Here is a 27,999-nt window from a genome sequence, read left to right as displayed (position 1 = left end):
GAGAGAGAGGGATTGGGGAATGAGAGAGGGGTTGGGGAGAGAGAGGGATTGGGAGAGAGAGGGTGTTTGGGAGAGAGAGATTTTGGGGAGAGAGAGGGATTGAGGAGACAGAGGGATTGAGGACAGAGAAAGGGATTGGGTGAGAGAGGGATTAGGAGAGAGTGGCATTGGGAGTGGGAGAGGGATTGGGGAGAGAGGGGGGTAGTCTGGAAAGGGGGGAATGATAGGAGAGACACAGAGCCACATGATGTTCTCTGTTAGTGCCTCTGTTATTAACAATCACCTGTTTGAAGTCCATTGCACAAATGGTATCAGCTGCATTCTTCAGCTCACTTTGTGATGTAATACTCTCATTTAAAGTATTCTGCAGAAAGTTCATTGTGTAATAGAATGCTGCAAAGGCCTGGAGAGAAAGAGGTGACATTATCCGATTAACTGTAATTAGCAGCACAGGTAGATTTATAAAATCTCTGCTGTAACAGAAGGAAGTCCATAAATGGGATTGAACAAAGTGCACACGACTGTTTTCATTGAAAAGCGGGACATGCTGGAGACAGAATTCTACACACACAGGCCCTGTGAGAGTCACATTCAGCATGGGTTAGATACAGAGAAAAGCTCCCTCTACACTGTCCCATCAAACACTCCCAGGACAGGTACAGCACGGGGTTAGATACTGAGTAAAGCTCCCTCTACACTGCCCCATCAAAAAAAATGGGTTAGATACAGAGTATAGCTCCGTCTGCACTGTCCCCATTAAACACTCCCAGGACAGGTACAGCATGGGGTTAGATACAGTGTATCTTTAAATATGGCAAGAATGAGTCTTAAGAACATCTTTCTTATACCATCTACAATATGAAAAAGAGATTAAAAGGTAATTTCACAATAAAAAAAATGGGTTAAGTACAGAGTAAAGCTCCCTCTACACCGGGATTGTCCAACATACAGCCCAGCCATGGGCCAGGATCTGGCCCACAAAGCTTTCCATCCGGCCCGCTGATGTATTTCAAAAATGAGAAATTTTCCATTGTCTTCTTCTTTCAGACCAGCTTTTTAAACATCGCACTGTCAGTTTCATAGCTGACAAGTGCTGACAATGGAGACAGCAGTTTCCCAACTTCGGACAGACTTGAGTTTTCCGACTTTTTTTAAAAGGCTGCAGGAAAACTTCAAATCTGTCTGAAGTTGGGAAACCTCGGTTCCTGATGTCAGCACCTGTCAGCTGTGAAACTGAAAGCATGATGTTTGAAAAAATACTGACCAGCCACACAGCTGCTATGCTCCCTGCAACTGTCAGAAAGACAGAGAGAGGGAGGGGGGGACAGAGAGAGAGAGGGAGAGAAAGAGGGAGGAACAGAGGCAGGGTGGGGGAAAGAGAGGGACAGAGATTGAGTGGGACAGAGAGAACATAAGAACATAAAAACTAGGAGCAGGAGTAGGCAATTCAGCCTCTCAAGCCTGCTCCGCCATTCAATATGATCATGGCTGATCTCATCTCAGCCTCAACTCCATTTTCCTGCCCATTCTCCATAAACCTTCAACCCATTACTAATTAAAAATCTGTCTATCTCCTCCTTAAATTTACTCAATGCCCCAGCATCCTCTGCACTCTAGGGTAGTGAATTCCACAGACTCAAGACCCTTTGAGAGAAGTAATTTCTCTTCATCTCTGTTTTAAATCTGCTACCCCTTATCCTAAAACTATGACCTCTAATTCTAGTTTGCCCCACAAGAGGAGACATCCTCTTTACTTCTACTTTGTCAATCCCCTTAATCAGCTTACATACCTCAATTAGATCTCCTCTCGTTCTTCTAAACTCTAGAGAGTAAAGGCATAAACTGCTCAATCTCTCTTCATAAGACAAACTCCTCATCTCTGGAATCAATCTAGTGAACCTCCTCTGAACTGCCTCCCATGCAACTACATCCCTCCTCAAGTAAAGGGACCAAAACTGTCCCTGATTTGTCTCTCTCCTGAACCCTCTCTCTCCTGAACTCTCTCTCTCCTGAACCCCCTCTCTCCAGATTCCTCCCTCCTAAACCCTCACACTCTCCTGAACCCTCTCTCTCTGATTTGTCTCTCTCCTGAACCCTCTCTCTCCTGAACCCCCTCTCCCCTGATTCCTCTACCTCCCAAACCCTCACTCTCTCCTGAACCCTCTCCCCTGATTCCTCTCCCTCCTAAACCCTCACACTCTCCTGAACCGTCTCTCTCCAGATTCCTCCCTCCTAAACCCTCACACTCTCCTGAACCCTCTCTCTCCTGATTCCTCCCTCCTAAACCCTCACTCTCTCCTGAACCCTCTCCCCTAATTCCTCTCCCTCCTAAACCCTCACTCTCTCCTGAACCCTCTCCCCTGATTCCTCTGCCTCCAAAACCCTCACTCTCTCCTGAACCCTCTCTCCAGATTCCTCCCTCCTAAACCCTCACACTCTCCTGAACCCTCTCTCTCCAGATTCCTCCCTCCTAAACCCTCACACTCTCCTGAACCCTCTCTCTGCTGATTCCTCCCTCCTAAACCCTCACTCTCTCCTGGACCCTCTCCCCTGATTCGTCTCTCTCCTGAACCCTCTCTCTCCTGATTCCTCTCTCTTAAACCCTCTCCCTCCTGATTCCTCTCTCCTGAACCCTCTCTCTCTGATTTGTCTCTCTCCTGAACCCTCTCTCTCCTGAACTCTCTCTCTCCTGAACCCCCTGTCTCCTGATTCCTCCCTCCTAAACCCTTACTCTCTCCTGGACCCTCTCCCCTGATTCGTCTCCCTCCTAAACCCTCACTCTCTCCTGAACCCTCTCTCCAGATTCCTCCCTCCTAAACCCTCACTCTCTCCTGAACCCTCACCCCTGATTCCTCTGCCTCCGAAACCCTCACTCTCTCCTGAACCCTCTCTCCAGATTCCTCCCTCCGAAACCCTCACTCTCTCCTGAACCCTCTCTCCTGATTCCTCTCTCTCCTGAACCCTCTCTCTCCTGATTCCTCTCTCTTAAACCCTCTCCCTCCTGATTCCTCTCTGATTTGTCTCTCTCCTGAACCCTCTCTCTCCTGAACTCTCTCTCACCCGAACTCTCTCTCTCCTGAACCCCCTGTCTCCTGATTCCTCCCTCCTAAACTCTTACTCTCTCCTGGACCCTCTCCCCTGATTCCTCTCCCTCTGAAACCCTCACTCTCTCCTGAACCCTCTCTTTAGATTCCTCCCTCCTAAACCCTCACACTCCCCTGAACCCTCTCTCTCCAGATTCCTCCCTCTCCTGAACCCTCTCTCCTGATTCCTCTCTCTCCTGAACTCTCTCTCTCCTGAACCCTCTCCCTCCTGATTCCTCTCCCTCCTGAACCCTCTCTGATTTGTCTCTCTCCTGAACCCTCTCACTCCTGAACTCACAATCTCCTGAACTCTCTCCTGAACCCCCTGTCTCCTGATTCCTCCCTCCTAAACCCTCACTCTCTCCTGAACCCTCTCCCCTGATTCCTCTGCCTCCGAAACCCTCACTCTCTCCTGAACCCTCTCTCCAGATTCCTCCCTCCTAAACCCTCACACTCTCCTGAACCCTCACCCCTGATTCCTCTGCCTCCGAAACCCTCACTCTCTCCTGAACCCTCTCTCCAGATTCCTCCCTCCGAAACCCTCACTCTCTCCTGAACCCTCTCTCCTGATTCCTCTCTCTCCTGAACCCTCTCTCTCCTGATTCCTCTCTCTTAAACCCTCTCCCTCCTGATTCCTCTCTCCTGAACCCTCTCTCTCTGATTTGTCTCTCTCCTGAACCCTCTCTCTCCTGAACTCTCTCTCACCCGAACTCTCTCTCTCCTGAACCCCCTGTCTCCTGATTCCTCCCTCCTAAACCCTTACTCTCTCCTGGACCCTCTCCCCTGATTCGTCTCCCTCCTAAACCCTCACTCTCTCCTGAACCCTCTCCCCTGATTCCTCTCCCTCCAAAACCCTCACTCTCTCCTCAACCCTCTCTTTAGATTCCTCCCTCCTAAACCCTCACACTCTCCTGGACCCTCTCCCCTGATTCGTCTCCCTCCTAAACCCTCACTCTCTCCTGAACCCTCTCTCCTGATTCCTCTCTCTCCTGAACCCTCTCTCTCCTGAACCCTCTCTCTCCTGAACCCTCTCTCTCCTGAACCCTCTCTCTCCTGATTCATCTCTCTTAAACCCTCTCCCTCCTGATTCCTCTCTCTCCTGAACCCTCTCTCTCTGATTTGTCTCTCTCCTGAACCCTCTCACTCCTGAACTCTCTCTCTCCTGAACTCTCTCTCTCTCCTGAACCCCCTGTCTCCCGATTCCTCCCTCCTAAACCCTCACTCTCTCCTGGCCCTCTCCCCTGATTCGTCTCCCTCCTAAACCGTCACTCTCTCCTGAACCCTCTCTCCTGATTCCTCTCCCTCCTAAACCCTCTCTCTCTCCTGAACCCTCTCCAGATCCTGATCCCACTCTGTCCCAATCTTCCTCCATCCAGATCATCTTCTCTTCTGATACTGCTCCCTCCTGATCCCCCCTTTCCCCAAAACTCACTCTCTCTCCAAATCCTGCTCTCTTCTGATCTCCTACCTTGATCATCCTCTCTCCTGATCCTTCTCTCTCCTGATGCCCCCTCTCCAAATCCCTCACTCTCTCCTGATCTCTCTCTGACCCAATTCCCCTCTCCTGATCTCTTGTTCTCTCCCAATCCATTTCTCTCCCAATTCTCCTCTCTCACTGCCTCTCTCTCTCAATCCCTCTAACTCTCCAGATCCCTATCTCTTCCAATCCTTCTGGCTCTGATCCCTCTCTCCCTCGATCGCTCCTCTCTCCCGATTGTCAAACTGTCTTTCCCACTTCAAATATTTTTATAAACGAATGACAGACTTGCATTTCTACAATGTCTTTCAGGACCACCAATGTCTCAAATGCTTTACAACCAATACAGTATTTCTGAAGTGTAGTCAGTGTTGTAATGTGGGAATACAGCAGCCAATTTGTGCACAGCAAGCTCCCACAAACCGCAATGTGATAATGATCAGTAATCTGTTTTTGTGATGTTGATTGAGGGATAAATATTTTACAGCACAATGGGGAGAATGTCACTGCACTTCTTTGGAATGGTGCCATGGAATCTTTTACATCCACCTGAGAGGGTAGAAGGGACCTCAGTTTAACATCACACATCTGGACAATTAATAAATGATTAATAAATATTCAAGAAGGGTAGTTTAGTTTAGTTTAGAGATACAGCACTGAAACAGGCCCTTCGAGTCTGTGCCGACCATCAACCACCCATTTATACTAATCCTACACTAATCCCATATTCCTACCACATCCCCACCTGTCCCTATATTTCCCTACCACCGACCTATACTAGGGACAATTTGTAATGGCCAATTTACCTACCAACCTGCAAGTCTTTGGCTGTGGGGGGAAACTGGAGCACCCGGAGGAAACCCACGCAGACACAGGGAGAACTTGCAAACTCCACACAGGCAGTACCCGGAATTGAACCCGGGTCGCTGGAGCTGTGAGGCTGCGGTGCTAACCACTGCGCCACTGTGCCGCCAGCAGGGATAAACCAGGTAATTACAGGCCAGTGAGTCTGACTTCAGTGATAGGGAAATTATTGGAAAATATTCTGAGGGACAGGATTAATCTCCACTTGCAGAGGCAGGGATTAATCAGGGATAGTCAGCATGGCTTTGTCAGGGGGAGATCATGTCTAACTAACTTGATTGAATTTTTCAAGACGGTGACTAGATGTGTAGATGAGGGTAAAGCAGTTGATGTAGTCTACATGGACTTCAGTAAGGCTTTTGATAAGGTCCCACATGGGAGATTGGTTAAGAAGGTAAGAGCCCATGGGATCCAGGGCAATTTGGCAAATTGGCTTAGTGGCAGGAGGCAGAGTGTGATGGTTGAGGGTTGTTTTTGAGAGTGGAAGTCTGTGACCAGTGGTGTACTGCAGGGATCGGTGCTGGGACCCTTGCTGTTTGTAGTGTACATTAATGATTTAGATGTGAATACAGGAGGTATGATCAGTAAGTTCACAGATGACATGAAAATTGGTGGTGTCGTAAATAGTGAAGAGGAAAGCCTTAGATTACAGGACGATATAGATGGGCTGGTAAGATGGGCGGAGCTGTGGCAAATGGAGTTTAATCATGAGAAGTGTGATGTGATGCATTTTGGGAGGACTAATAAGGCAAGGGATGGTAGGACCCTAGGAAGTACACAGGGTCAGAGGGACCTTGGTGTACTTGTCCATAGATCACTGAAGGCAGCAGCACAGGTAGATAAGGTGGTTATGAAGGCATATGGGATACTTGCCTTTGTTAGCCGATGCATAGAATATAAGAGCAGGGAGGTTATGATGGAGCTGTATAAAATGCTCGTTAGGCCACAGCTGCAGTACTGTGTACAGTTCTGATCACCACACTATAGGAAGGATGTGATTGCACTGGAGAGGGTGCAGAGGAGATTCACCAGGATGTTGCCTGGGCTGGAGCATTTCAGCTATGAAGAGAGACTGGATAGGCTAGGGTTGTTTTCCTTAGAGCAGAGAAGGCTGAGGGGAGACCTGATTGAGGTATACAAAATTATGAGGGGCATAGATAGGGTGAATAGGAAGAAACTTTTTTCCCTTAGCGGAGATGTCAATAACTAGGTAGCATAGATTTAAGGTAAGGAGCAGAAGGTTTAGAGGGGATTTAAGGAAAAAAAATTTCACTCAGAGGGTGGTTGGAATCTGGAATACACTGCCTGAAGAGGTGGTAGAGGCAGGAACCCTCGCAACATTTAAGAAGTATTTAGATGAGCACTTGAAACGCCATAGCATACAAGGATACGGGCCAAGTGCTGGAAAATGGGATTAGAATAGATAGGTGCTTGATGGCCGGCACGGACACAACAGGCTGAAGGGCCTGTTTCTGTGCTATATAACTCTATGACTCTATGATTTTGCTCCAGGGTTCCTGGGAACAGTATCCAAAAGATTCATTTTTAATTTCTGGAAGCTCCAGCAGAATCCTGGAGGGTTGGCAATCCTGGGTGAAGGATTTTTCTTTTTATTCATTCATGGATGTGGGCATCGCTGGCCAGGCCAGCATTTATTACCCATCCCTAATTGCCCTTGAGAAGGTGGTGGTGAGCTGCCTTCTTGAACTGCTGCAGTCCATGTGGGGTAGGTAGACCCACAGTGCTGTTAGGAAAGGAGTTCCAGGATTTTGACCCTGCGACTGTGAAGGAACGGCGATATAGTTCCAAGTCAGGATGGTGTGTGACTTGGAGGGGAACTTGCAGGTGGTGGTGTTCCCATGTATTTGCTGCCCTTGTCCTTCTAGTTGGTAGAGGTCGCGGGTTTGGAAGGTGCTGTCTAAGGAGCCTTGGTGCATTGCTGCAGTGCATCTTGTAGATGGTACACACTGCTGCCACTGTGCATCGGTGGTGGAGGGAGTGAATGTTTGTAGATGGGGTGCCAATCAAGCGGGCTGCTTTGTCCTGGATGGTGTCGAGCTTCTTGAGTGTTGTTGGAGCTGCACCCATCCAGGCAAGTGGAGAGTATTCCATCACACTCCTGACTTGTGCCTTGTAGATTGTGGACAAGCTTTGGGGAGTCAGGAGGTGAGTTACTCGCCTCAGGATTCCTCGCCTCTGACCTGCTCTTGTAGCCACGGTATTTATATGGCTACTCCAGTTCAGTTTTCGGTCAATGATAGCCCCTAGCATGTTGATAGTGGGGGATTCAGCGATGGTAATGATTCAGGATGGGCTGTAGGATGGTCCTGAAGGGAACAGAGAAGACAGGAAGGAAGCAGTGATCGGTGGGAATGCCAGAGGGCAGGTCTAGTGACTGAACGAACGGCCATCAATCCAAGGTGCAGTGGGAACCGGGAACGAGGACACGTCCAGATTTGGGAGGAGCAAAGCCTTTGAACAGGGGACAGGCTGTTGGTGAAGATTCCTTCACAATAATGGGCAGCATCATGAGGTGAGCTCAGTATGTTGGGGTACAGGGAGTGACAGACACCTGCTATTCTGAGTTGGGAAAATGCACAGAGCTCTGTCTTGGCTACAGGATGGAAGGGTAACCAGGCAACGGGTGAAAGGGTTGGCTGAGCTAAGAGACTGGAGTTTGGATAATTGCTCCCATGTTCCATGGGCCACCTCATGTCTCAGCTGCCTGGAGTTACATGAGAAATGGAAGGTTATTTGAGTAAAACCTCGTCCACTTACCAAAAAGTTGCCGGTAGTCTCTGGCTGATATATATTGTTGAAGGCACAGCTGTTGTGGGAGCAGAAATCGAAGTTGAAGATGGTGTTGACAATCTCAAGGCACTCAGCTGGTTTCGAAGAGCCAATGAAGGTTATATTGTTTTGGGCTGAGTAATCTGCTGGCCTTTCACGAACAGTACACGGGCTGTCGTAGATAAAGCTCTGTGTGTACAAGGTGTTGTAGCCCTTGGGCATGCATGGGTTGATAATAGTACTGTTGTAACCTTGGGCCTGTGGGAGAAACAGAAGGACTGAGGCCTAGTTAGATTCCAACTATAATATCAAACTCCCTCAATCCCACCTATCCACCCTCTCACCATGTCCCTCAATCCACCTACCCACCCTCCCCGTATCCCTCATTCCCACCTACCCACTCTCTCTATATCCCTCAACCCCACCTACCTACCCTCTCACCTTATCCCTTAATCCCACCTCCCCACCCTCACCATATCCCTCAATCCCACCTACCCAGCCTCTCACCATATCCCTCAAGCCCACCTACCCACTCTCTCACCCTATCCGTCAACTCCACCTATCCACCCTCTCATCATATCCCTCAATCCCACCTACCCATCCTCTCACCACATCCCTCAGTTGCACTGAGCAAATTACATGAAAACATTCAACAGAAAGTATGGCCTCTTACATTCATCATTTTTGAGAAGACTTTCTTCATAACCTGGTCTCTGCCATAACAAAGGTAGCTGTGAGTGTACACGGAATAGTAATTGCCATATAGACGCAGAGAGACTTCATTTTCAGGGTTTTCTATCTTCCCTCTGGGCACGAAGGAGATCTGTGTTGATGCCCCTCCAAGGTCCATTGCACCCACGGTACTTTTCACTGGCTTAATCCATCTTCCAACCACTCCGTACTGTAAAGGAAGGGGAACATCATTCTCAAGGTGTTTGTCTTACTCAGTCTGTTGGCTGTTGGTACTGTAGGGTCTGTCGTCAACAACATCTGGCAAGTGTCCCGTCCTTCAATACCTCATCTCCATATGGGAGTTAAAAGTGGAAGATAAGAATTTGTAGGAACAGGAAAGATCTGTTACAGATAGCAAAACCACCTTGGTATCATGCAGCAACTCCACCCACCCACACTCTCACCATATTCCTCAATCCCACCTACCCACCCTCTCACCATATGCCTCAACCCCATTTCCCCAGCTTGCGGAGGGGGATAGGGCACAGGAAGTGGAGACGTGACGTTGATTAAAAGTGGAGGGTGGTGGGGGGGGGGGGGGAGGATGGGAGGGAGGTGGGTGGAATGTGTAAGCGAGTGGAGACTGCTGAAATGAGGTAGAGTGAAATAGTTGGGAGAGTCGGTGGGCAGAGGTAAATGCTATAACATAAAAGAGCACTTCTGGTTACCTGAAACCTTTCCTTCACGCTCATTTGTCATGTCGAAGTGTCTCTTCCTTTCATTTACTCTGAGACTATCTGCTTCCATCCAAAGTGGCCCCATTCCACCAGCACAAAGCAGCTGCTTCAGCTTTATTGCCAAGCAGTATTTTGTTAGCACTGTCATTCGTGCTGCATTTCTTGCACCATTTGCTCTGGGGGTGCGTGTGCCTTTGAGTAACTTCCACTCCGTCACCGGCACAAATCCATGAAAGCGAATTCTCATGTTAAAAAGAAATCAAAACTTTCAGCTCCAAGACTTCACAAGAGGTCAGGGCATTAGATTATTACTGCTAGACCCTGAGGAACAACAACTGTACCCACAGTAATGGGAAATGTACCCACAGTAACAGTAACTGTACCAACAGTAACTGGACCCTAGTAATAATAACTGCACACACAGAAAGAGTAACTGTACCCGCAGTAATAACAAGTGTATCCGCAGCAACACTAACTGTACTCACAGTAACAGTAAATGTACACCCAGTAACAGAAAAGGTACCCAGAATAAGAGTAACTGTACCCATAGTAACAATAAGTGTGCCCACAGCAACAGTAACTGAACCCAGGATAACAGTTCCGGTTCCGAAGAAGGGTCACTGACCCGAAACATTAACTCTGCTTCTCTTTCCACAGATGCTGCCAGACCTGCTGAGTGAATCCAGCATTTCTTGTTTTTGTTTCAGATTTCCAGCATCCGCAGTATTTTGCTTTTATTCCAGGATAACAGTAACTGGACCCACAGTCATAATAACTGCACCTGCAGTAACAGTAACTGTACCCACAACAACAGTAACCATACCCACAGTAACAATAACAGTATCCACAGTAACAGTAGCTGAACCCACAGAAACAATAACTGTATCCACAGAAACAATAACTGCACCCACAGTAACAGGAACTGTACCCACAGAAACAATAACTGTACCCACAGTAACAGGAGCTGTACCCACAGAAACAATAACTGTACCCACAGTAACAGGAGCTGTACCCACAGAAACAAAAACTGTACCCACAGTAACAGGAGCTGTACCCACAGAAACAATAACTGTACCCACAGTAACAGGAGCTGTACCCATAGAAACAATAACTGTACCCACAGTAACAGGAGCTGTACCCACAGAAACAATAACTGTACCCACAGAAACAATAATTGTACCCACAGTAACAGGAGCTGTATCCACAGAAACAATAACTGCACCCACAGTAACAGGAACTGTACCCACAGAAACAAAAACTGTACCCACAGTAACAGGAGCTGTACCCACAGAAACAATAACTGTACCCACAGTAACAGGAGCTGTACCCACAGAAACAATAACTGTACCCACAGTAACAGGAGCTGTACCCACAGAAACAATAACTGTACCCACAGTAACAGGAGCTGGACCCACAGAAACAATAACTGTACCCACCGTAACAGGAACTGTACCCACAGAAACAATAACTGTACCCACAGTAACAGTAACTGTACACAAGTGACAGTAACTATGGGGACAGTAGCAATAACTGTACACATAGTAACAGTCATTGTATTCACAGTAACAGTATCTGTACACGTAGTAACAGTAACAGTACTCACAGTAACAATAACTGTACCCCCAAAAAGTAATTGTATGCACTGTAACAGTAACTGTACCCACAGTAACAATAACTGTACTCACAGTAATGGTAACTGTGCCCAAAGTAACAGTTCCCAAAGTAACAATGACTACCCATAGTAATAATAACTGTGCTCAAAGTAACAGGAACTTTTCATATAGTAACAGGAACTGTACCCACAATAACAGTAGCAATAACATAAGAACATAAGAAATAGGAGCAGGAGTAGGCCATTTGGCCCCTCAAGCCTGCTCCGCCATTCAATAAGATCATGGCTGTTCTGTCCCAGCTCCTAGCTCCTCATAGCCCTCAACTCCCCGATATTTCAAAAATCTATCTATCTCCTCTTTAAATACTTTCACTGATCTAGCCTTCACAACTCTCTGGGGTAGAGAATTCCAGACATTCACTGCCCTCTGAGAGAAGAAATTCCTTTGCATCTCAGTTTTAAATGAGTGTCCCCTTATTCTATAACTATGTCCTCTAGTTCGAGATTCCCCCACTAGTGGAAACATCTTCTCGACATCTACCCTGTCAAGCCCCCTCAGAATCTTGTACGTTTCAATAAGATCGCCCCCTCATTCTTCTAAACTCTAATGAATAAAGGACTAACCTGTTTAACCGTTCTCGATAAGTCAACTCCTTCATCCCAAGAATCAGCCTAGTGAATCTCTTTTGAACTGCCTCCAATGCCAGTATATCCTTTCTTAAATACGGGGACCAAAACTGTACACAGTACTCCAGGTGCGGCCTCACCAACACTCTGTACAGTTGTAACAAGACTTCCCTAATTTTAAACTCCAACCCCTGGTAATAAAGGCCAAAATTCCATTTGCCTTCTTAATTACTTGCTGCACCTGCATGCTAACTTTTTGTGTTTCATGCACAAGAACACCCAGATCCCTCTGTGCTGCACTTTTCTGGAGTCTCTCTCCATTTAAATAATAGTCTGCCTTTTGATTCTTCCTACCAAAGTGCATGACCTCACACTTTCCTACATTAAACTCCATCTGCCAAGTTTTTGCCCACTCACTCAACCTATCTATATCCCCTTGCAGATTCCTTATGTCCTCATCACAACATGCCCTCCCACCTATTTTTGAATCATCAGCAAATTTGGATATATTACACTCTGCCCCTCCTCCAAGTCATGAATATAGATAGTAAATAATTGAGGCCCTAGGACTGATCCTTGTGGCACTCCACTAGTTACGTCTTTCCAACCTGAAAAATACCCATTAATCCGGACTCTCTGCTAATCCATGCTAATACATTACCCCCAATACCGTGAGCTCCTATCTTGCTCAATAATGTTTTATGTGGCACCTTATCGAATGCCTTCTGGAAATCTAAATACATTACATCTACCGGTTCCCCTTTATCAACTCTGCTTGTTATACTCTCAAAGAACTCTAGCAAATTTGCCAAACATGATTTCCCTTTCACAAAACCAAAACCATGTTGACTCTGTTTGATTGTGTTAAGCTTTTCTAAATGTCCTGTTATTTCTTCCTTCATAACGGACTCTAGCATTTTCCCAATGACCGATGTTAGGCTGACTGGCCTATAGTTTCTTGCTTTTTGTCTCCCTCCCTTCCTGAACAGGGGCATCACATTAGCAGTTTTCCAATCCACAGGAACCCTCCCAGAATCCAGTGAGTTCTGGAATATTTCGACCAATGCCTCCACTATCTCTGCAGCCACTTCCTTTAAAACCCTTGGATGTAGGCCATCAGGTCCTGGTGACTTGTCTGCATTTAGTCCCATTAGTTTGTCTAATACTTTGTCCCTCGTGATAGAGAGTGTTACAAGATCTTTCCTCCCATTAGCTCCTTGCTTATCTGATATCTGTGGGATGTTTATAGTGTGCTCCACCGTGAAGACCGATGCAAAATATTGGTTTAAATTATCTGCCATTTCCCTGTTCCCCATTATCAATTCTCCAGTCACATCCTCCAAGAGTCCCATGCTCACTTTAGCTACTCTCTTTCTTTTTAAATACCCGTAGAAGCTCTTGCTGTTTGTTTTTATATTTCTTGCCAATTTACTTTCATAATCAATTTTCTCCCTCTTTCATAGCTTTTTAGTCATCCGCTGCTGGTTCCTAAAAAATTCCCAATCCTCTGGCCTATCACTAGTTTTCGCCGCTTTGTATGCCCTAGTTTTTGATTGGATACTCTCCTTGACCGCCTTTGTTAACCACGGGTGGTTCATCCTTCTCATCCAGTCCTTTTTATTGACTAGAATACATTTTTGCTGAGAATTTTGAAATATCTGCTTAAATGTCTGCCACTGCTCATCCACTGACCTTCCCCTTAGTCTATCTTCCCAGCCCGCTTTAGACAACTCTTTCTTCATACCTTGGTAATTGCCCTTGTTTAAGTTGAAGACACTGGTTTGAGACCAGAGTTACTCGCCCTCAAACTGAATTTGAAATTCTCCCATGTTGTGATCGCTTCCCCCTAGAGGATCCTTAACTACGATATCTCTTATTAATCCTACCTCATTACACATTACTAGATCTAAAATAGCCTGTTGCTGGGCAGGTTCTGCAACGTATTGCTCTAAGTAACAATTCCTGATGCACTCTGCAAATTCGTCTTCCATGTTACCTCTGCCAATCTGATTTGTCCGGTCAATATGCAAATTAAAATCACCCATGACAATTGTAGTGCCCTTCTTACAGGCATCCACTATTTCCCGATTTATACTTTGTCCTACAGTGAGGCAATTCTTTGACGGCCTATAGACGACTCCCACCCATGACTTCTTCCCCTTGTTATTCCTTATTTCCAGCCAAACTGATTCCACATCACGATCTATTTCACCTATATCACTACTCACTACTGCACTGATACCTTCCTTTATTAACAAAGCTACCCCACCTCCTTTTCCTTTTTGCCTATTTTTCTGGAATGTCGAATACCCTTGAATATTGAGTTCCCAGTCTTGGTCACCCTGCAACCACGTCTCTGTAATAGCTATCAAGTCATATTCATTTATTTCTATTTGTGTCATCCACTCATCTATCTTGTAGCAAATGCTGCGTGCATTCAGATAAAGAGCCTTAAGCTTTGACTTTTTACCATTATTACTCATTCTGGTTCTAATTTCTATTGCACTCTTCTGCTTATATTTTCTGCCCCTTCCTGTCACACTTTGATTACCGTTCACCTCTTCACTACCCTGCACCTCTGCTCTCTCGTTTCTTTTTGATTTTTTAAACTTCCCTTCAATTGAACCCTCCCTCGCACTAATTAGTTTAAAGTCCTATCTACAACCCTAGTTATACGATTCGCCACCTCACTGGTCCCAGCATGGTTCAAATGAAGCCCGTCCCAACGGAACAGCTCTCTCCTTCCCCAGAACTGGTGCCAGTGCCCCATGAATTAGAACCCATTTCTCCCACAACAATCTTTGAGCCACGCATTTACCTCTCTAATCTTATTTACCCTACACCAATTTGCACACGGCTCAGGTAGTAATCCAGAGATTATTACCTCTGTGGTTCTGCTTTTTAATTTAGCCCAAGCTGCTCATAGTCCCTCAGCAGAACTACTTTCCTCGTCCTACCTATGTCGTTGGTACCTACGTGGACCACGACAATTGCATCCTTCCCCTCCCACTCCAAGTTCCTCTCCAGCCCAGAAGAGATGTCCTTAACCTTGGCATCAGGTAGGCAACACAGCCTTCGGGACTCCCTGTCTTTACTGCAGAGAACAGTATCTATACCCCTAACTATGCTATCTCCTATTACCTCTACATTTCTCTTTTCTCCCCCCACATGAATGGCGATCTGAACCACGGTGCTGTGGTCAGTTCACTCATCCTCACTGCAGTCTGTGCCCTTGTCCACACTGGGAACAAGAACCTTGTACCTATCGGATAAGGGCACTGGCTGAGGCTCCTCCAAAGTTAAATTCTGGATCCCCATACCTGCCTCACTCACAGTCACACCCTTCCATCCCTGACTACGGTCCAAATTTGACGTAATTAATCTAAGGGGTGTGACTCTCTCCTGAAACCCAGTGTCCAGGTAACTCTCCCCCTCCCTGATGTGTCACAGTGTCTGCAGCTCAGACTCCAGCTCATCAACTCTGAGCCAAAGGTCCTCGAGCAGCCAACACTTGCTGTAGATGTGGCCATCGCGGATCGCACCAGCTCCCACATACTACAGCTGTAACACATCGCCTGCCTGGCCATCTCTATTCTATTTAGTTAATTAATTTGGATGTTAAATACTTTAAAAGTGCATTTTTTAACTGTAAGCTTCAGCTGTAATAACATCTCTTGATTTAAACCACTTGGCCAAAAAGAGACACGGAAGTGTTGGCCAGGGGCTACAAGAAATACAGAATCAGTTACAAACTGCTGGAATTGTTTGTGACCTGTAGTAACCTGGAGCTCAGACGCTGGCCTGGGCTGGTAAAAACCAGTTTGAACTAATTAATTTATGTGACAAGGCAAAGAAGAGGACACAGGAAAAGGGCCTTATTTGGACACGGTGTGATACCGGGGTCTTTGGGCCTGGGCCAATTAGGAGAAGATACGAATGAGGTGAGCAGGCTTAAGCCAACCGGAAAGAGACAGCTCAGTTCTGGAGAGATAAGAAGGAGAATAAGAATAGAGCTTTTTGGGCATAGAGCCAGCAATAAACTCCGGAGATCAACAATCGTGGAAGTGGAAAACCCTGCGTGAGCAACACGGCGATGACGTAAGAGAGAGAGAGAGAAAACAGAATGCCTGGCCAGTGTCAACTCTCCCTATTTCGGGTATTATCCTTTGTTTTCTGTGACTAGGTCAGGGAAAGGTCAGAGGAACCTAGTGGGTGTGCTTATCAATTCTAGCTAGCTTTGTTATTAACTGTATAACTCAGTTTGAGTTGCATGCTCTTGCCTAACTAAGTGTATAAGCCTTATTCTTACATTGTACAACAACGTGAATAAAGTAAATTGATAGTTAAAGAAAGGACTGAGTTTCCTCCTCTTTGTACGAAGCCATTAACTGTAGCTGTGGATTAAGCTGGAGGGTGGCTCTCCTGTAACCCGATATCCCAAAAACCCAGCCTGAGCCTGAATTAAGAGGACTTGGTCCCACGTGACGGCCAGGATCAAGTGGGTGCTGGGAAGAAAGGGGCCACGGTTTACATAATTGGCGTCCCTGGGTGGACTCGAGGATAAATCTCTCCGTTGAATCAGCAGGAGACTCGAGCTGAACCGAATTGGCAAAGTACAGAGAGAACAGGAACTTAGGGGTTAATTTGTAACTACTAACATAAGATGTCGAAACAAAGGGAATCTCCAAGCCCTGGAGACTCGGATTGTTTTGATTGGAAGGGATTCAAACAAAGAACAAAGAACAAAGAACAGTACAGCACAGGAACAGGCCATTTGGCCCTCCAAGCCTGCGCCAATCTTGATGCCTGCCTAAAGTAAAACCTTCTGCACTTCCGGGGTCCGTATCCCTCTAATCCCATCCTATTCATGTATTTGTCAAGATGCCTCTTAAACGTCTCTATGGTACCTGCTTCCACCACCTCCCCCGGCAACAAGTTCCAGGCACTCACCACCCTCTGTGTAAAGAACTTGCCTCGCACATCCCCTAAATTCCTCCAAAAATACGTAATAGCGAAGTGGCCGCAATACTGAGAGTATGCCGGTCACACTAGCGACAAGGGAAATCCCGTAGGAGAAGTCCTTTTGAAGATTGCACAAGCAAAGATGTCAGCTGGGAAATTTTTAAAAATACAGAAGTCAGTACCTATTGGCTGTTTACTTGAGGAATGGATAGAATGCCAACAGCAGGCTAAAAATGAGCAGAACAGACTAGAGGAAGAGAATAAAAAACTCCGTGGGGAGGCAGCCCGCCTTAGTGAAAAAGTAACTAATTTGCAGGGACAGAGAAGTGCAGATTTGATGCATATGAACCAATATCAGTTACAGTGTGAGAAACTAGTTAGGGAAAAAAGTAGGCGAGAAGGAGAAGCCCAAGCAGCTAAAGCTGAGGTGGAAGGATGGAAACAGCAATGTAGTGATTTAAAAACTGCTATGAATGTGATTCAGAGAGCAGCTCAGGAAAACAGAAGTAATTCAGGTGATCACACAAAGTGTCAAAAATACATAGCGAGACTGCAAGAGCAGCTAGCCATGCAGAGAGGTATAATCTGTGCTTTTGTACCCGAAGGCAGTGAGGAGAATGGTGATGGGGGCATAGATTGGAATGAGTTAGCAGACAAAGCGGCTAGATATGGCCATGATGATGGAGACCCTCTACCCGAGGATCCTCCGCCAGCATATGAGCCAGAGCCAAAGGAGTCATCGGCCCCCATGGCCCCCCTTGTGACCACTAGGGCAGCGATAGGGGCAGGTGGTCAGGTGGCAGCTGGCCCGTGTATGACATATTCCACCCCAATGGGGGGACAGCAATTTGAGGGATATTGCGAAAGATATTGGGACGTGCGCACCCGGGGATGATCCTAGGGAGCTGTTCCAAGCGGTCAGTCAACAGAGAGGAATACATGGCTTAGATGATGCTGAAGAAAGAAAATTAATTATAATGTGCCTACACCCACACATACACTCCGCCCTACCGGAGGAGCAAAAACTCGGTAGAGGCACAAATGAGGCTTTAAAAGAACAAGTATTAAACGTCATGGGTGCTAACAGAGGGGACCCAGTGGAGGCGCTAACGAAATGCTATCAAAGAAAAGGTGAACACCCTGTCGCGTTTGCGGCCCGCATCTGGGCAGTGTTTCAAGGGGTATACGACGTGCGAGAAACATTTGTTAGCAGTTTTTTGGGCAGTACAGTATTTTACTTACATAGTGGGACTAAACCCACTTACAATATTGACAGAACATACCCCCGTACAGTTACTATTAGACGGTAGGATCAAAGACGGGTCAGTAAGTCAGAACCGAATTGTTAGGTGGACACTATTGTTGCAAGGAAGAAACATAAGCCTGAAAGGAGTAAAAACTACCACTATGTTGGCAGACAATCTAGTGTATCAAGGAGAGAAACATGAGTGTCAAATCATGATAGCAAATGATCCCAAGGGACCATTTGTATCAAAACAGAAAGGAGGGAGTAGGAGTGGATTGGAGAAAGCAACGGAGACCGAAAGCAAAGATGCAAAGGAAAAAGAAGAACCCCACTTAAAAATTTCTGTGGATGGTTCCTCATCAGTACAGGATGACGAGAGGAGGACTGGGTGCGGGATATATGTAGAAGACGAACACGGTCAGGAAAAATTTAGCGCAGCCTTAAAATTGCCTAAAACCATGAGCACGCAGGCAGCAGAATTAGCAGCCGTCGCATATGTGGTTGGCCACCCAGAATACTTCCCACCTGGATCAGTTATATATTCTGATAGCATGTATGTCTGTAATAGCCTCACGGAACATTTGCCCTTACGGGAGGCGAGAGGTTTTGTCTCAGCGGATGGGAAGCCCCTTCCATCGGCTCCATTATTAAGATACATCTTTGAAGGAGCACCGGGTAAAGGATATGGGATCACGAAGGTAAAAGCTCATTCAAAACTTACTCCGGAAGGGAACAGGAAAGCGGATGAGCTAGCCAAACAAGGTGCTGTTAGTGGGCAGGAATGGCAGCCACCGATTGAGGACATTGGGGAACAGAAAGGGAAACTGGTTAATGTCATGGATTTAACAGAGGAGCAGAATAAAGATGGAGAATTGAAAAAACTGATAGAAGGAGTAGAGTCAGACACATACAAAGAGTACAAGGGGGTCTATATTCAGGACGGAGTGGTTTTATGTGAAGGAAAATTCGTTGTGCCAGAGGGGGGACGAAACCAAATAATCCACTGGTACCATGACTTATGGGGACAGAAAGGGACAGAGAGTACCCTGGAAAGGATAAAGGAGGTGTGCTGGTGGCCTGGAATGAAAGGTGACGTGGAACATTACGTCAAGAATTGTTTGATCTGTGCACAACACAACCCCGATAGGAATGTCAAGAAAGGGGCCCTCCGACATACTAGACCAGTAGAAGGGCCTTGGACTAATTTACAGATAGACTATGTAGGACCCTTACCCCCCACTCCAGGAGGGTTTAAATACATTCTAGTAATAGTAGATACGTTTACCAAATGGGTGGACGTTTTCCCAACCAGAACAAATACAGCCAAAATCACCGTGAAAATTCTGTTAGAAAGGGTATTCACTCGGTGGGGTTTACCCCGAAGCATAAAATCAGATCAGGGAACACATTTTACAGCCCAAGTAATGCAAAATGTAATGACCCTCTTTGGGGTTAAACAGAGATTCCACATACCCTATAGACCACAGTCTCGTGGAATTGTGGAAAGGATGAATCGGACATTGAAAAACATGATAGCTAAAATGGTACAGCAGCACAAGACAACCTGGCAGGTTGTTCTGCCCTATGTGTTGATGGTAATCAGGAATACCGCAGCTTCATCAACAGGTTATACTCCCTATAAACTCATGACGGGAAGGGACATGAGAGGAATGGAGGGGTTGGTAGGTTTGGACTTGTCCGAACCCGAGGTGGACAGTATTATATCAGAAAAATGGGTGCAACAGCTAGTAGAATCAGTGAGAGAAGCAAATTATGTAGCAGCTCACCAACAAGGAAAGAAGAGCCAGCAAAGCAAGGCTTATTTCGATGCGAAAGCCAGCCCGATAGAGTTGGACCCCGGACAAAGGGTAATGATCAGAATATACCAGCCCATCTCATTCTTGAGTCCAAAGTTCAGCGGTCCCTATGAGATAGTAGATAAAGCTAGTCGATCTGTATACAAAGTATTGACGGCACCAGATAAGAGTGGCTGGTATCACATTAATCAGTTAAAGTTAATAGGAGAAAAACAAGATAATCACAGTTGGCATGTGATGCTTGATGTTACCGATGTTTCAATCGGAGGTCAGGGAGATCAAGAGCAAGATCAACTGCGGATCCAAGTGGAGGTGTTTGAAAGACAACCTGATGTTGTACGTCCACATACAGAGAGAAATCGAGGGAAAAAACAAAAGAAAAATAAAGAAAACAGGGGAAGTAAGTGGACTAGAAGAAATGGATGGTTAGAATCAGTAACAAATTGGGAACAAGATATAGACAGTCTGGCTCAGTGTATGGAGAGACTGAACTTAAAATAGGATCAGAAAGAAATTGTAAATAAGAGCAGAAATTACACTTGTATATTACAGGTCCAGCCCACAATGAAGAGGGTGATACATTTCATTGCTATTGGATTAACCATATTTGGAACTATGGGTGAACCCGCATCGGAGCTGTCATGACGAATGAACGTGCCAGAAGCAGTGTCGACGCAGGAGGACTATGCCGTGGCCAGAAACAACTTTGCTTGGCAGATCAAAATAGTTCGAACCAACAAAGGAAAGCGAGAAGATTTAAATTTGTATTATGCGGGAGTGGATGGGTTGGTGTGCGCGGGAAAAACATTGGGTATACCGGAGGGAACAGAAGTTTGACCTTAACGAACAGAGTGTTAGGTACCTGTGACGAGGATAGAGGAAGATACTATGTTGGGGCAGTGTCTCATATTCCCCGACACGGAAGCAATTTGACCTACCCTTTAAAGAGAGTCCATAATGCGAGCAAGTACCAAGAGGGTATTTGGATATCTTTAAGTAACCCACCATCTCATGCCATTGTAATGGATGGTGTTGAGAAAGGGGTAGATTTGTCAAAATGTCATCAAGGGGGGAAATCACTGGGCCTGTCCGGAAGAGACAACAGACAGAAACTTACAAATTCCGGGCTCAGCACATATGAAAATTGTTCATTGTCCATTCTGCCTGTTAATAACCAGACCTTTTTACAATATGCCCTTGTGGGGCAAACGTATTACATAGCCACGGCTGCTATGAACTACAACAAGGGATGGAAACAGTGCCCTCTGGAGGGACACAATGTAGCCATTCACAATGTAACCTCGGACTTGGTTGTTGGTGGACAAGTACTGCCGAAGCCAATAACGAGGATAGTGATAAAGGAGAATCTTACGGTCCAACGTACTGATACAGATCAAGAGGTACGGGAATATATTGCCACCGAATTACCACCCATCCCACAGTGAGGGCGGCACAGTGGCGCAGTGGTTAGCACCGCAGCCTCACAGCTCCAGCGACCTGGGTTCAATTCTGGGTACTGCCTGTGTGGAGTTTGCAAGTTCTCCCTGTGTCTGTGTGGGTTTCCTCCGGGTGCTCCAGTTTCCTCCCACATGCCAAAGACTTGCAGGTTGATAGGTAAATTGGCCATTATAAATTGCCCCTAGTATAGGTCGGTGGTAGGGAAATATAGGGACAGGTGGGGATGTGGTAGGGATATGGGATTAGTGTCGGATTAGTATAAATGGGTGGTTGATGGTCGGCACAGACTCGGTGGGCCGAAGGGCCTCTTTCAGTGCTGTATCTCTAAATAAACTAAGCAGATTGGGCAAAATAGCAGAAGAGGCAAAACAGATAATTCATCAATGGAATAAACACACTAAAACAATTAGAACTCATGCCGACAAGGCAAATGAACTGTTGCGTAACCCAGGGTTTTGGAGTAAGTTATGGAATTGGGGATCTAATGTTCAAATACATCCATGGGTCAGAATTGTATCACATATTGCTGTCATAGTGATTCTATGTGCGCTAATAATTGTTGTATTCAATGTATATCAGCTTAGAAGGTGGAAAAATGAACTTTTGCGAAGATTGGATGACGGGGCTATAATGAAACAAAAAGAATATAAACAAAAACTGTAAAAGAAAAAAAAACACAACTGTATATACTAAGTTTTATAACGTATCTTTTTATATGTAACAGTATTGCACACCCATTGGGGGACAATGACGTTCTCAGGAATGGTTCGCAGAGAAGGGAAACTTGATGATCCTAAGATAAGTATCTTTGGATCATGAGGGGGGAGATGTTGGCCAGGGGCTGTAAGAAAGACAGAATCAGTTACAAACTGCTGGAATTGTTTGTGACCTGTAGTAACCTGGAGCTCAGACGCTGGCCTGTGCTGGTAAAAACCAGTTTGAACTAATTAATTTATGTGACAAGACAAAGGAGAGGACACAGGAAAAGGGCCTTATTTGGACATGGTGTGATACCGAGGTCTTTGGGCCTGGGCCAATTAGGAGAAGATACGAACGAGGTGAGCAGGCTTAAACCAACCGGACAGAGACAGCTCAGTTCTGGAGAGATAAGAAGGAGAATAAGAATAGAGCTTTTTGGGCATATAGCCAGTGATAAACTCCAGAGATCAACCATCATGGAAGTGGAAGACCCTGCGTGAGCAACGCGGTGATGACGTAAGAGAGAGAGAGAGAACGGAACGCCTGGCCAGCGTCAACTCTCCCTTTTCCGGGTATTATCCTTTGTTTTCTGTGACTAGGTCAGGGAAAGGTCAGAGGAACCTAGTGGGTGTGCTTATCAATTCTAGCTAGCTTTGTTATTAACTGTATAACTCAGTTTGAGTTGCATGCTTTTGCCTAACTAAGTGTATAAGCCTTATTCTTACATTGTACAACAAAGTGAATAAAGTAAATTGATAGTTAAAGAAAGGACTGAGTTTCCTCCTCTTTGTACGGAGCCATTAACTGTAGCTGTGGATTAAGCTGGAGGGTGGCTCTCCTGTAACCCGATATCCCAAAAACCCAGCCTGAGCCTGAATTAAGAGGACTTGGTCCCACGTGACGGCCAGGATCAAGTGGGTGCTGGGAAGAAAGGGGCCAAGGGGGAGTTGACTCCGCGCCACGGTTTACAGAGGAGATACCCACCAATCACCACTTCTTTTCCTGTGACATCACACTTCGGCTCTGACAGGTAGAGACAGGTAACAATAACTGCATTCAAAGTAACAATAAGTGTACCCACAGTAAGAATATCTTTACCCATAGTAAAAATAACTGTACCCACAGCAACAGTAAATGTATCCACAGTAACAGGAACTGTACACACAGTAGCAATAACTACCCACAGTAACAGGAACTGTACACACAGTAGCAATAACTACCCACAGTAACTGGAACTGTACACACAGTAGCAATAACTACCCACAGTAACTGGAACTGTCCACACTGTCGCAATAACTACCCACAGTAACAGGAACTGTACACACAGTAGCAATAACTACCCACAGTAACAGGAACTGTACACACTGTGGCAATAACTACCCACAGTAACAGGAACTGTACATACAGTAGCAATAACTACCCACAGTAACTGGAACTGTACACACAGTAGCAATAACTACCCATGGCAACAGGAACTGTACACACAGTAACAGGAACTGTACATACAGTAGCAATAACTACCCATAGTAACTGGAACTGTACACACAGTAGCAATAACTACCCATTGTAACTGGAACTGTACACACAGTAGCAATAACTACCCATTGTAACTGGAACTGTACACACAGTAGCAATAACTACCCACAGTAACAGGAACTGTACACACAGTAGCAATAACTACCCATAGTAACTGGAACTGTACACACAGTAGCAATAACTACCCATAGTAACTGGAACTGTACACACAGTAGCAATAACTACCCATGGCAACAGGAACTGTACACACTGTAGCAATAACTACCCACAGTAACAGGAACTGTACACACAGTAGCAATAATTACCCACAGTAACTGGAACTGTACACACAGTAGCAATAACTACCCATGGCAACAGGAACTGTACACACAGTAGCAATAACTACCCACAGTAACTGGAACTGTACACACAGTAGCAATAACTACCCATAGTAACTGGAACTGTACACACAGTAGCAATAACTACCCACAGTAACTGGAACTGTACACACAGTAGCAATAACTACCCATAGTAACTGGAACTGTACACACAGTAGCAATAATTACCCACAGTAACTGGAACTGTACACACAGTAGCAATAACTACCCATAGTAACTGGAACTGTACACACAGTAGCAATAACTACCCATGGCAACAGGAACTGTACACACAGTAACAGGAGCTGTACACACAGTAGCAGTAACTGTACCAAAGAAACAGTAAATGGACCTGCAGTAGCAAAAACTGTACCTGTAATAACTGTAATGGTAGTCACAGTAACAATAACTGTACCCATAGTAACAGTAACACTATCCACAGCAACTGTAAGTGTACCCACAGTAACAATACCCATAGTAATAGTAAGTGTATCTGCAGTAACAGTAACTGTACCTGCAGTAATAACTGTACCCGCAGTATCAGTAATAGTACCCACAGTAACAGTAACTGTCGGGCAGTCATAAAGGCGGGGCTAAAGTGTGGCGAGTCGAAGAGACTTAGCAGTTGGCAGGAAAAAAGACAAAAGCGCAAGGGGAGAGCCAACTGTGTAACGGCCCCGACAAACAAATTTTTCTGCAGCATCTGTGGAAGAGCCTGTCACTCTAGAATTGGCCTTTATAGCCACTCCAGGCGCTTACCCATTGTCTCTCGAGATAAGGAGGCCAAAGAAGACCCCCAGTAACAGTATACACAGTAACAGTAACTGTACCCCCAGTAACTGTAACCACAGTAACAGTACCTGTACCCACAGTAATACTAATAGTACTCTCAATAACAGTAACTATACAGACAGTAACAATAACTGTATTCACAGTAACAGTAACTGTACCCGCAGTAACATTAACTGTATCCACAGTAACAATAGGTGTACTCACAGCAACAATAACTGTACCTGCAGTAACATTAACTGTATCCACAGTAACAGTACCTGTACCCACAGTAACAATAGGTGTACCACAGCAACAATAACTGTACCTGCAGTAAGAATACCCAAAGTAACAGTACCCATAGTAACAGTAAGTGTACCCACAGTAACCATAAGTGTGCCCGCAGTAACAGTAACTGTACCCACAGCAAGAATAATTGTACCTACTGTAGCACTAAGTGTACCCACAGTAATTGGTAACTGTACTTACAACAAGAATAGCTGTACCCACAGTAGCAGTAACAGTACCCACAGTAATAGTAAGTGTACTCACAGGAACAATAACTGTACTTACAGTAATGTTACCTGCAATAACAGTAACTGTACCCACAGTAACAGTAACTGTACTCACACTAACCGTGCCTGTATCCACAGTAACAGTAACTGTACTCACACTAACCATGTCTGTATCCACAGTAACAGTAACTGTAGCTGCTGTAACAATAACTGTACACACAGCAACGCCAACTGTACCCGCAGTAACAATAACTGTACAGACAGTAACAACAACTGTACACAGAGCAACAGTAATTGTATCCACAGTAACAGTACCTGCACCCACAGTAATAGTAACTGTAACCCCAGTAACAGTACTTGGGCCCACAGTAACAGTAACTGTACCCCCAGTAACAGTAACTGGACCCACACTAAAACTAACTCTATCAACAGTAACAATAACTTTACCCACAGCATCATTAACAGTACTCAGACTAACAGACCTGTACCACAGTAACAGGAATGTATTCACAGTAACAGTAACTGTGCCCGCAGTAAAATTTCCTGTACCCACAGTAACAGTGATTTTTTTTTTATTTCTTCATGGGATGTGGGCATCACTGGCCAGGCCAGCATTTATTGCCCATCCCTATTTGCTTTTGAGAAGGTGGTGGTTAGCTGCCTTCTTGAACCACTGCAGGTGTAGGTACACTAACAGTGCAATTAGGAAGAGAGTTCCAGGATTTTGACCCAGCAACAGTGAAGGAACGGTGATATAATTCCAAGTCAGGATGGTGTTTGACTTGGAGGGGAACTTGCAGGTGGTGGTGGCCCCATGCATCTGCTGCCCTTGTCCTTCTAGGTGGTAGAGGTCATGGGCTTGGAAGGTACCTTGGTGAATTTCTGCAGTGCATCTTGTAGATGGTACACACTACTGCCACTGTGGTGAAGGGAGTGAATGTTGAAGGTGGTGGATAGGGTACCAATCAAGTGGGCTGCTTTGTCCTGGATGGTGTCAAGCTTTCTGAGTGCTGTTGGAACTGCACCCAATCAGGCATCACAGTCCTGACTTGAAAATGGTGAACAGGCATTGGGGAGACAGGAGGTGAGTAACTCACCACAGAATTCCTAACCTCTGACCTGCTCTTGTAGCCACAGCATTTATGTGGCTGGCCCAGTTCAGTTTCTGGTCAATGGTAACCCCCAGAATGTTGATATGGGGGATTCAGTGATCGTAATGCATTGATTATCAAGGGGAGATGGTTTGATTCTCTCTTGTTGGAGATGGTCATTGCCTGGCACTTGTGTGGTGCTAATGTTACTCGCCACTTATCAGCCCAAGCCTGGATGTTGTCCAGGTTTTGCTGCATTTCTACACGGACTGCTTCAGTATTTGAGGAGTCATAAATGATGCTGAACATTGTGCAATCATCAGTAAACATCCCCACTTCTGGCCTTATGATGGAAAGAAGGTCATTGATGAAGCAGCTGAAGATGGTTGGGCCTAGGACACTACCCTGAGGAACTTCTGCTGTGATGTCCTGGGACTGAGATGATTGACCCCCAACAACCACAACCATCTTCCTTTGCGCTAGGTATGACTCCAACCAATGGAGAGTTTTCCCCCTGATTCCCATTGACTCCAGTTTTGCTGAGGCTCCTTGATGCCATATTCATTCAAATACTGTCTTGATGTTAAGGGCAGTAACTCTCACCTCATCTTTGGAGTTCAGCTCTTTTGTCCATATTTGGACCAAGATTGTAATGAGGTCAGGAGCTGAATGGCCCTGACAGAACCCAAACTGACTGTCAGTGAGCAGGTTGTTGCTGAGCAAGTGCCGATTGATAGCACTGTCAATGACACCTTCCATCACTTTACTGATGATTGGGAGTAGTCTGATAGGGCAGTAATTGGCCGGGTTGGACTTGTCCTGCTTTTTGTGCACAGAACATAACTGGCCAATTTTCCACATTGCTGGGTAGATGCCAGTGTTGTAGCTGAACTGGAACAGCTTGGCTAGGGGCGCAGCTAATTCTGGAGCACAGGTCTTCAGTACTGTTATCAGAATATTGTCAGGGCCCATAGCCTTTGCAGTATCCAGTGCCTTCAGTCGTTTCTTGATATCACGTGGAGTGAATTGAATTAGCTGAAGACTGGCAGCTGTGATGCTGGGGACTTCAGGAGGAGGCCGAGATGGATCATCCGCTCAGTATTTCTGACTGACGATGGATGCAAATCCTTCAGCCTTGATTTTTGCACTGATGTGCTGGGCTCCCCCATAATTGAGGATGGGGATATTTGTGGAGCCTCCTCCTCTTCTTGTCAATTGTTTAATTATCCACCACCATTCACGAATGGTTGTGGCAGGACTGCAGAGTTTGTATCTGATCCGTTCGTTGTGGGATCGCTTAACCCTGTCTATTGCATGCTGCTTTCGCTGTTTGGCATGTAAGTAGTCATATGTTTTTGCTTCACCAGGCTGAAGCCTCATTTTTAGGTATGCCTGGTGCTGCTCCTGGTATGCCCCCCTACACTCTTCATTGAAGCAGGGTTGGTTCCCCCAGCTTGATGGTAATGGTAGAGTGGCGGATATGCCGGGCCATAAGGTTACAGATTGTTGTTGAATACAATTCTGCTGCTGCTTCTAGGATGCCTAGTGTTGAGTTGCTATATCTATTCAAAATCTATCCCATTTAGCACGGTGATAGTGCCACACAACACGATGGTGGGTATCCTCAATGTGATGACGGGATTTTGTCTCCACGAGGACTGTGCGGTGGTCACTTCTACCAATACCATC

The 27,999-nt window shown here is 45.8% G+C and overlaps 1 protein-coding gene across 1 annotated transcript in view; it reads right to left on the bottom strand.

Moving 5' to 3' along the window:
* LOC137363990 (ectonucleoside triphosphate diphosphohydrolase 2-like) overlaps nt 1-27,999 on the bottom strand; it is a 113,073-nt gene that overhangs the window by 8,755 nt on the left and 76,319 nt on the right. The window contains exons 5-7 of the mRNA XM_068027486.1: nt 8,888-9,115; nt 8,203-8,472; nt 284-403 (exon numbers count right to left, since the gene is read on the bottom strand). Coding sequence (XP_067883587.1) covers nt 284-403; nt 8,203-8,472; nt 8,888-9,115 — 618 coding nt within the window. The remainder of the gene's footprint in view (nt 1-283; nt 404-8,202; nt 8,473-8,887; nt 9,116-27,999) is intronic.

Source organism: Heterodontus francisci, unplaced genomic scaffold (assembly GCF_036365525.1).
Source record: "Heterodontus francisci isolate sHetFra1 unplaced genomic scaffold, sHetFra1.hap1 HAP1_SCAFFOLD_674, whole genome shotgun sequence".
Taxonomy (NCBI): domain Eukaryota; kingdom Metazoa; phylum Chordata; class Chondrichthyes; order Heterodontiformes; family Heterodontidae; genus Heterodontus; species Heterodontus francisci.
Note: the sequence above shows the minus strand (reverse complement) of the source record. Positions and strands in the feature narration are given on the sequence as shown.